The sequence below is a fragment of the Miscanthus floridulus genome, chromosome 19, assembly GCF_019320115.1.
Source record: "Miscanthus floridulus cultivar M001 chromosome 19, ASM1932011v1, whole genome shotgun sequence".
Taxonomy (NCBI): Eukaryota; Viridiplantae; Streptophyta; class Magnoliopsida; order Poales; family Poaceae; genus Miscanthus; species Miscanthus floridulus.
In genome coordinates this window covers 80,770,468-80,780,911 of record NC_089598.1, presented here as the reverse complement: position 1 = coordinate 80,780,911, position 10,444 = coordinate 80,770,468, and the positions used below count along the sequence as shown (strand labels likewise).

General features: G+C 43.0%; 1 protein-coding gene and 1 long non-coding RNA gene across 2 annotated transcripts; both read left to right on the top strand.

Moving 5' to 3' along the window:
• The first annotated feature begins 2,309 nt into the window (after positions 1-2,309).
• Positions 2,310-6,064, top strand: LOC136526236 (uncharacterized). The gene is made up of 3 exons (XM_066518973.1): positions 2,310-3,320; positions 3,422-4,563; positions 5,857-6,064. Exons 1-3 carry the CDS (start codon positions 2,427-2,429, stop codon positions 6,062-6,064), a joined length of 2,244 nt encoding a protein of 747 aa, XP_066375070.1. The 5' UTR covers positions 2,310-2,426.
• Positions 6,065-6,189: 125 nt separating this feature from the next.
• Positions 6,190-8,771, top strand: LOC136528610 (uncharacterized). The gene is made up of 3 exons (XR_010777111.1): positions 6,190-7,819; positions 8,134-8,204; positions 8,298-8,771. It is a non-coding gene; the product is annotated as an uncharacterized lncRNA (long non-coding RNA).
• The last annotated feature ends 1,673 nt before the right edge of the window (positions 8,772-10,444 follow it).

Genomic DNA, 10,444 nt, shown 5'->3' with positions numbered 1-10,444 from the left:
CTTATAATATATATAAGCGCTAATTTTTTTTTTGCAAAGCGAAAACAAATCTAGTGATATATTTTAAATTTAACATGTTTGATAATCATCGATGAATAATGTAGACTAAAACTAATATGATTACCTTAAGGAAGAATAGAACTCCATAATATCCATTGCTTCTCATAAAAAAATAGAAGCTTCTTGTGTAGACATCATGAATAGAAGCTTCTTACACATCATCAATTGAATTTTCAGGTTGAGAGGAAGGCTGTAAATTTTATTCTCTGTAGCATCATCAATGTCATCAACTTGTATACTTAAATTATCATTAACTTGTTGCTATTGCTGTCCTTGTTCTTCAATATTAAGTGCATCTACAGGATTATCATCAGGCACAACACTGCTTGAAGCTGAAAAAAACTTATGTATAGCACCTTTTTGAGATTCAATAAATTGATCTTCTACTCTTCTCCGTTTTCTTTTCTGAGACCCCGACTAATGTTTCTTAGGTAACATTCTAAGTTTCTAACACCTAAATTAGAAGAAAAACACGACTATATGAGTACCGAGTACTAGAAGTCCGAAGTAATTAATTTAGATTAAAAAACGATCAAGGAAAAAATACCTAGATTGTCGCCTTGCCGTCGTCTGCGTCCCGTACCCGCCTACGGCCTACCTAGCGGTGTTGTACCGGACAACCATGGGACAGCCGGACGGGAGCCGCAGTGCCTGTGCCGCACGCGCGGTGTCGCCGAGACGGATCACGGACGGCGATTCGCATTCACCCTTCGGCGGCACGGGCGTTCGGCCGTTCGCGTAGGGTCCTAGGCGTCGGGCGAGCGTTCGCGTAGACGTGTTACGCATAGTATACCTAAAGACTAAAACGCCTGCGGTACTGAGGGCCTATATACGTGGGTCCTGGGCTGCCCCCCCCCTACCGTGGGCCCTAGGCCATGGCACCCCGTGCACCCTTGCAGGGCCGGCACTGCGTGTGTGCTTGGTGCCTGTGTGATGTGGGTAGGAGATGACCGGCGCTCCTTTTATTTTTTCTTAAACAAAAAACATGTGGGCCTAGTATAACCAAATCCAAACCTTGTTACATCCAAACGTTGGATTAGCATTTAATTTGTATTTCCAAATCCATAACCCACCCCATATCCTACTCAATTTCCCTATTCCTATCCCTACCTGCATCCAAACGCCACCTCAATGGTTCTGTTGTTGCCGAGCTTCTCTGGGCCTGTTCGGCTGGTATTAAAGCCGGCTGATAAGCCGGCTGAAGCTGTTTTGTTGTGAGAGAAAAATACTGTAGATTCTAGCTGATAAAGCCGACTGATAAGTTCAAGCGAACAGGCCTGAGCATTAGTAAGGTTTCCTGAGTCTGTTTGGTTCCAATATGAGTTACCAAAAAGCTACTGTTACTATAACAAAAAAGGGGAAATTGTGTTCTTACCCTTGTTCAGGAGTCTAATTGTAATTTTACCCCTGTTTTTTGTAACATTGTGATTTTGCCCTCACTTTGATGAAATGAAAGCTCCGTTTACCCCTGTTTTGGATGACCGTTAAATGCACTTGGAAAAAAATAAATTAAAAAAATCAAAATATCTAAACACAAAGGCAAAAGACTAAATTGCCCCTATCTCTTCGTTCTCTCTCTCGCTATTCACTCTTCTCTTCCTGCCGTCCCATTCCCATCTCTCCCTCCCGTCGGCCAGCAGCCTTCAGCTCCCGTCGCATCTCTCTCCCTCTCCCTCTCGTCGGCCAGCAGCAGGGCACCTGGCGCGTGGGTGCGCGAGCGCGCGTGCGGGCGGGCGGCACGGGGCGCCGTTTGGCGAGTACGCGGCATGGGGGCCAGGCGGCAGGCGGCGGCGAGCGCGCAACCCCCCATCCACAGACGACTGGGCCGGCCGTCGCTGCTACTTCGGCCCCTTCGCCGGCGATGAGCATCACCAGGTACGCCCTCCCCTTGGTCTTCTCTTCCTGCTGTGCGAAACCGTGCGCCCAAGCCCTAACATTAGTATTCATATTCGGATCTGGAGGGTACGGCACCGTGGTGCTGCTGCGTTGCCGGTTGCATGACCCGGCGGGTGCGGAGAAGGTTGCATCGGGGAGGAAGAGGGAGAGGATCAAGAAGACGAGCTGGTGCATGTAGGCAGCTGCTAGTTCACTGTGCTGGTCGTCTCCGATAGCTCTTTACTTGCGACAGGCAGTAGTAGTGCTTTGATTGCTTGCTTAGCTAGTGATATACGCCACGCGAGGACAGGAGCAGCGAGCCCGGCGAAATGGATTTATGCGACGTTGGTGAAGAGACTAGGTAAGATTTAGAGCTCATGTGATTTGGTTTTTAGGAAAATTAGTATCAATCTGTAGGAAGAATAAGTTTCCGTCTGTAGAGCGATTTAGCTAACTGTGTATTCGGTGATGTGATTTGTAGGCCAAATCGCATGGATATGAGTCTTGTTGTTAGAGTTCTGTCATTTTTCAGTTTGCCTGATGAGGGACCAAAATCATGGCAACAGGGTAGAACCTTGCCTACTCAAGTTGTTGACATGCATAGCTTTGACCTACTGCAGCTAGTTAATTTCATAGCTGAGCACTACATGTGGGGTTCAAAACAGTACATAAGTTTGTGGCGTGCATTGGATGAAATTTCTAGAGGACCTTCTATTGAGATTAAAACTGATGAGCAGTTGCTTGAGTGGTTTGAACTCAATAAAGAGAAGGGAAAGGTGTACATTAATGCCCAAATTAATGATTTTGAGGGTCCATTGCAATTTTCACCAACAAAACGTAGGTGCCACCCTTCTGTAAGGAATAGAGTGCCCACCAATGAGACAAACACTGTTGAGAGAGCCACATCCACAAACAAAAAAGAGAGAGCCACCAAAAAAGAGAGAGCCACCAAATCCAAAGCAAAAGGTGCACATCATGATGAGGGTGTAGGAGTTGATGAGGAGGGCATATATTCTGACACTGATTCACTTGTGGCAGCAAGTGATAGCAGCTATGATAGTGACTTGGCTGCATCCTCTGATTCTTGTGATGATTGCTCTGACCCTGAGTTTAATCCCGATGAACCAGTTGTTGATGATGATGATGAATATGACCCTCCACCCTTCTCATACGATGTTGATAATCCATGTATTGATGTAAATGTGGTGTTTCCAGACGTGGATCAGTGCAAATCTGCAGTTACACATCATGCCATCTTGAATGATCATGCTTTTGATATTGTGAAAAAGGACAAGAGCAGATTTAGAGCCATATGCAAGAGAGCAAATCAGGGTTGCAACTGGAAGTTTTTTGCATCTACAAGTAAAAAGTACATTGGGTGCAAGGTGATTTCAAAAATTTTGTAACATTCAGCATCAAGTAAGAAGTATTAGTGTGTAGCAATTTACTAATAAAATGGTTCTTTTCTTGCTGTTTTTTGTTGCAGGTTAAGACTAGTGGTCCAAAGCATACTTGTGGTTCATTCAACAATTGTGGTGAAACAATGGCCTCCAATAAATGGGTAGCTGAAAGAGTTGTCGATTTACTGCGGGAAGACCCTGAAATGACACCAAAGGAGTTGCAAGATAGGCTCAAGAAGAAGTACTCGATAGAAGTTCCATACGATAGAGTTTTCAGAGGCAAGCTAAGGGCAATGGACATCATATATGGGAAGTGGAATGATAGCTATAACTTGCTACCAACTTATCAAGCTGAGCTTCTAAAAGTAGTACCTGGCAGCATAGTTGACATAGACACTGAAGAAGATGACAATGGTGATTTGTGTTTCAGTAGGTTCTTTGTTGCTCTTAAACCATGCATTGATGGGTTCTTGCAAGGATGTAGGCCTTACATTGCCATGGATGCCACACACTTGACTGGAAGGGGAAGGGGTCAGTTAGCAGCAGCTGTTGCAGTGGATGGTCAAAACTGCTTATTTCCAGTGGCTTATGGTGTGATTGAGACCGAGTCTAAAGAAAGTTGGACTTGGTTTGTGACAAACTTAAAGAAGGCTATTGGTACTCCTACAGGCTTGGTCATTAGTACAGATGCGGGCAAAGGACTTGAGGTGGCTGTACATGATGTGTACCCAGGAGTGGAACATAGAGAATGCATGAGGCACTTGTGGAAGAACATGAAGAAGAATGGGTACAGTGGTGAGCTTTATGGTAAGAATATGTGGGCAGCTGCCAAGAGCTTCACAAATGACAAGTTCAAGTACTTCATGCGAAACATAGAGGAGAAGGATCCTAGTGCACTATCCTGGTTGGATGACAACCATCCATTTGTGTGGAGTAGAAGCAAATTTGGGGAAGAATGCAAGGTAGATTACATCAACAACAACCTCTCTGAAAGCTTTAACAATTGGGTATCCAAAACCAAGAATTTTCAAATTGTGGATATGCATGACAAGATAAGACAAATGATCATTGAGAAATTTGTTTTGAGAGCCAAGCTTGCTAGTAAAATGTCAGGCACAATCATTCCAGCTGTGACCAATGCTCTAAATGCTAAAGCCAAGAGTATCAAGGGCCATGAGGTATTGATATGTGGGGCTGGAACAGCTGAAGTAACTGTGAACAGATTCAGGTACGCAATCAACTTAGGACAAAAAACATGTAGTTGTAGGGCTTGGCAAGTAACTGGACAGCCCTGCACCCATGCTTTAGCTTTCATTTCTAAGATTAGTAGAGAGGTACGAATGGATGACTTTGTGCATGAATACTTCTCTGTTGATCGGTTAAAAAAGGCATATGCATGTTCTTTCAATCCAATGACATCCAAGGATAATTGGCCACATGTTGATTTGGCCTATAAAATCAAGAAGCCTAAACTGAGAAGGAAACCAGGAAGACCAAGAAATTCTAGGATCAAGTCCTATGATGAGGCCACCACCAGTAAGAAAAGGAGACCATGTTCTGAATGTAATGAACTAGGCCATATAGCGAAGCATTGCCAAGGAGGTCCAACTGCTAGTCAAAAGAGAAATCGCTCATCTTCTCAAAATGAACCATCTTCACAAACAATGTGAGTCATGCTCATTTGTATTTCAAAAGAGGATTTCGTTAGTGTCTGTTGCCTGTCATATTTAAATGACTACTCAAAAGATCATTACAGCTGTAGATTTTTATTCAATTGCAAGTATTTCTTGAATTTAAATCAATAATAGAAGTACCAACTAAAACCAGCCCAGCTTAAATGTTGATGGTTAGTCGGCCTTGTTTGCATAGCAGTAGAGCCAGCAGTCTCTTCATCCATGTGAATGGGCACAGCTGTACTCTTGTTATAGTTGATTTGCTGTCCAGTGGCGTTTGCAAACTGATCGAGCAGTGTGGATCGACCTTGGATGAATCCAGTCTGGTCTAGATCAACAAGCTTCTTGATTTGTGACTGCAGCCTTGTAGTCAGGTATGATCAGGGCTAGCAATCCAGGCTTTTTTGGCAACAATACCATGTATGATCTGTTCACCCTTTCCAGTTGCACTTCTTCTCTGTGAAAGGCATCCATGAAGCACATGATGCTATTCTTGACCGTTTCCCAGGCTGCAAGATAGAAGCTTGGGCCAAACCCGTCTGGCCCTGGTCCTCAGTTGCCGCTGGACTGCCTTGATACAAGGCCTGACAGTCAAATTGCCACACCGAGCTACCTTCAGTGCCTATGATTGTTTTGAAGTGATCATTCAGTGCTCTAAGTGTTGATGGTTTACCTTGTCATATCTTTAGGTTGTTTATGTGTCATTTGTAACTTGTGCTTGTTTTGATGTTTCAGTGTTTTACAAAGTTTCATAGTAGAGAATTTCTATTACAAAGTTATTATTGTTTGAAAAAAATGCTTATTTAGTCAACTTGTTTACTGAACCATTTTTCTCCATTCATGTGAAGTGCAAGTGCAAGTGCAAGTGCAAGTGCAAGGGGAAGGGGAAGGGGAAGGGGAAGGAGAAGGGGAAGAGGAAGAGGAAGAGGAAGTGCAAGTGTAGGACCTGGAACAGAAGGAGCAGAAGGGGCTGGAACAGAAGGAAGAGGAAGAGGAAGAGGAAGAGGAAGAGGAAGAGGAGGGAGGTTGGGTGCACTGTTGGGAATAGATGCATGAATGTGATGTATGACACTGAACATGTAATATCTCACTATTAGCTACCGCTTTTGTTGGACTTGTATGTTGGATGAGGCTTTGTACTGTATGGATACTTTTGCTACACTTTTATTTGATGTGACTTCAGTTGCAAGTACCCATGTGCGTTTCTCCGATGGCTCTCGTAGTTGCCAGAGGCAGTTCCTAAATAAACTTCTGCCATGTTCGTAACTAATTAACATTGCAATTTGGATGGGTCTTTAATCTCAAGTTCAGACACCCATCATTCTGAACAGCTCTGTGGTCACTCACTACTCTATATCTTTATGTTTAGAAAGGGACGAGACAAGCCGACCGGCAATGGGAAACAGATGAGTATTGATGCCAACATATATTTCTAACTGAAATTAAATTAGCACTTTTCATGCTCATCTGTGCATGTGCATTCTAGCAATGATTTTCCGTGCACTTGGTTGAGCATGTGGTCACATCAATGGAGAAGCACCTCCAGGTCATCAGGTGATTCTTTATCCATAGTTTGTCTTGCAGTTTCTGACACCGGCTCAGATTAGCAGCTTGATTCTTGAGGAGCTTGACGAGTGTCTGCTAGCGGGCTACGCTAACTTAGCTGTTTTGCTTGTACAGCGGTTGCAAAATAATCTGGCTGTATAGTACTTTATAGTATGTTGGGCGTGATTAGTGTGCGACTATTCCTGCTTGTGTCTCGCTAGCAGGAGTTCGCTCACTATCTGTAAAACTCTGTTTCACCTCTGCTTAATGAAATACTGGCAAGATGCCTGTTCGAGAAAACTTCTCTAGAGTGCGTTTTATTTTAATACATATGGTTTCTCACTTCCAATAAGGATCTTAATGTTTGAGTAAAAATGTTGATTGGTTCGTCATGATCAAACTTCATTCTTCCCCCTTTGCAAGGAAAAAAGGTAGATGGACATGGGCATGCATTTTTTTTAACAAAGTCTGAGCTGGGTGTGTGCTGATAAATTTGAATTATTTTGCCCCTGGGGGTGCAGGAGATAGACCATATACAGGGCAATGCTCAAAAGGGGAACTACATGGAGTAGCTTCCCTTCCACACACCCCTGCCCTCTCTTTTTTGTTTGGTTTTCTAGCATGATGGTGACAGCACAGCACGCAGGGGATGGGATAAAACTAACAACCATTCATTAGGTTTCTGTTTCCGTTTCCCTCGTCCTTCCAGTATGCACTGAATATACTCATTTAATTTAACCAAACAGTATGCTCATAATATTTATTTATTTATTTATTTTTGTGGTCCAATGAGGACTTCTGAAGTAGTTCAGCTACAATTTGTAATTGCGGCAATATGTCACCTAGCTGATGTTTTCTTCTTGTAATTTTCCTTTTGCTGAAAGGGGCAACCAGTTTAAATGTGCTTATAGATTTAGACATCGGCAATAAGGAACTGCATTTGTTTTTCTCTGCGGTTACCTGCAAGCGATTTGCTTATATTTCGCCTTCTGTGGGTATGTTCTCAGTTCCCACACATAGCCATCTGAAACTTCTTCTCATACATGTTTGATGTATGTAACCACTCTGTGCTTATCGAATGTGATTATATTTCCAGATTGACTACACCATGGACAGTTCTTTTCTCAGACTATTAGATCTGCATAATGTGATTTTATTTGTATGCAATGTTATTTGTCTGGCTGATCACTAAAAATTGAATGTGCTGTAGATGTTCAGTATATGCCTTCCCTACATTCTGAACCGAGGCCGCTATTACAGTGTGAGGTGAAAGCGCATCCCCTTCACAGAATGTTGAGTCATCTTGTTTTATTATGAATTAGTGAATTAAGGAATGAAAAACAGATTATTTCATGATTGGTTAGTTTGCTTATTTGATCATAAGTGAATATTAATGTGCAAAACAATTTAATTTAATTTGTCCACCAACCTAAAGTTTTGCTTATTATACTGGTGTTACATGTAACTTTTTTGAATTGAACATTCTTTGATGTAATTATGTTACTGAATATTTTAAATCAGTTTCATCATTGCTCTGCAAACTTTTCTGAAACTCATATTACTGCTACTCTTTTAAACAGCTTCTGCATAAATGCCTAAGACATGCAGCCAAGTGCGGAAAACGGTGTCCAAAATGCAAGCAACTAATCAGGTAAGTCTCGCTTCAAAGCTGTGCAACCTCGACAAAACATGTGTTTGATCAATAAACTCTAAAGGCTTTGACTAAATGATTGCCACTCTGCAGCAACTGAAGAACGTGCACCATCACTGTACCAGAACACTATTCAGCTCTTATTTCCCAGTGAAGTTGAGGCAAGAAAGAATTCAACCTCATCACCTTCACCATGCGACAAGGGCGTGAACCATAGCCCACTGAGAGCTAATAGGTTCTCACAAGGTGGCACCAATATAAGAACTAGAACTAGGAATGACAACAGCAGTAGCTTCATCACCCAAGGTAGAACAAGAAGCAGCTACAGGACCTTCATCGAACCAAGCAGTACAAGCACAATCCAGCAAATAATTGGATTTATAATTTTGATTATTATTCTTCTATTATGAAAGATTTTTGTAGACACTGTGTGCCGCACATGCATCTCAACTAGTGGATGCAAACAGATCCTAAAACAACTGCAAAATTTATCCTCCCTTTGTCAGTCTTAAAACACTTGTAAAATGTGTCTTTATCTTACTCATTTGAAAAGACTAAAAGCCAAGAGTTGCGAAACATGAAAATAGTTGTTTCTATAAAAACAGCTTCTAGTTTTACCTGTTGGTTGGCATTTGCTTTTTGATAGCAGAAGCACTTTCGAGAAGTTAAACCAAATATAGCCATAGAATTTAAAGGCCTTTTTTTTTCAACTATCAAATTTCTGCTCTAGCTCCAGCACAGCAATAGACTCAATTTTAAAGCCCATACCCTTTTATGACAACTGGATCGTTATGTCACAGATTGTGTATTCTTTTTGTATTTTCTCCCATCTACCATCATTGTACGAGGATAGGCTCGAAAAGGAGAGACTCGGCGAGGACAAGCTTGGCAAGGAGGGGTGCCCATGGCAGGGAGCCACTCGATGTGGATAGGCTCGGTGGGGAGGGGCACTTGTGGCGAGGGAGAACCCATAAGAATAAGAGTCGGAGGGGGTAATTTGAGGTCTTCCTACTTTAGGGGCTTCAATAGGGTCCAACTAGACCGGTGGTCATTACCGATAAAAGACTGAACCAAATACAATAACAGTTGGTTCATTTAAAAGATTGTTCATGCAATTGGATTGCTAAAAATTGGTTGAACCAACTGGTTTTTACGAAACTGATGATCCACTCAGGTTCATACAAACTGAACATTTTTTTATTTTTTTTTCCAAAATTACCCCTCTAACAAAGGGCCCGTGATGGGCCCGGGGGCTCCTCTGGCCCACGACACTAGAGGTTCGAAGGCTAGTCGGCTGACGACGCATGGCCGCCTCTAGACCAAGGGAATGAGAGAGCGATGGGTATGGCGTGACAGACCCACTAGTGGTTTTAGCCTGGCCATGCGGAACGCTCTAGCCATCGCAACGTGTAGCTTAAGCCAATGGCGCCTGCTACCGAACCCCTTTGACAGGGGGTGGGACATCAAGCGACGTGACGGCACCAAGCCGAGACGTTTGACCCACTACAAGCTAGGTAAGTGGGCGCCTCATGCACGCTCAAAGCCTTCGAGGGATAGACCGGGTCTCCGCTCATGTATGACCAGGTTGAACTTATCGAGGACATTATGCATCCCATAAGTTATGACGGCGCTCCTAAGGTCCTTAGACGAACAACCGAACGCAATATGGGGGCCTACCTTTCTCGGGCGAATGGTTGAGAAAAGATAAGATCCCCTTGTCGCCATCCTAGATATGGCTTGGGAGGCCACAAGGGGATCGAGGGTTCCTATCTAAGGGGTTATCTAAGCCCACAGATTAGCACCATGTAGTATGATTAACCCCTCTAATTGATTCTCCTAATCAACGAGGTCTCGGGGGATCACTACTAGAAATATCCACTTCTATGACGAAAATCTTAATGACAAATCCGAAATCGTTATAGAAGAACGTTTTTTATGACGAATATTTTCGTTTCATCATAGATTAGTGGTGACGATCCTACAACCCTCATTTTCTATGATGAAATCAGGCATCATAAAAAAAACATCATAGAAGAGCGTAGGGTTTCGTCATAGATCACTCGCGCGGCTCATCTGTGACGATCTCCTTTAAAACTATGACGAACAGGGCTTCGTCATTGAACTAATTACACATCTGTGACGAACAATATTCGATCTGTAACGAATGGCTTCGTCATAGATCTCCACATGGTACTTTCTCCATCCGATGTGCACCTGTGGGACCTGTAGTTACTCATCCA

Excerpts from the sequence above, each read along its gene's own strand:
- LOC136526236 (XM_066518973.1), top strand. The coding sequence starts at position 2,427 with ATGGATATGAGTCTTGTTGTTAGAGTTCTGTCATTTTTCAGTTTGCCT. Across the intron at positions 3,321-3,421 it reads AAAAGTACATTGGGTGCAAG|GTTAAGACTAGTGGTCCAAA; the intron begins GTGATTTCAAAA and ends TTTTTGTTGCAG. Across the intron at positions 4,564-5,856 it reads GTAACTGTGAACAGATTCAG|TGCAAGTGCAAGTGCAAGTG; the intron begins GTACGCAATCAA and ends ATTCATGTGAAG.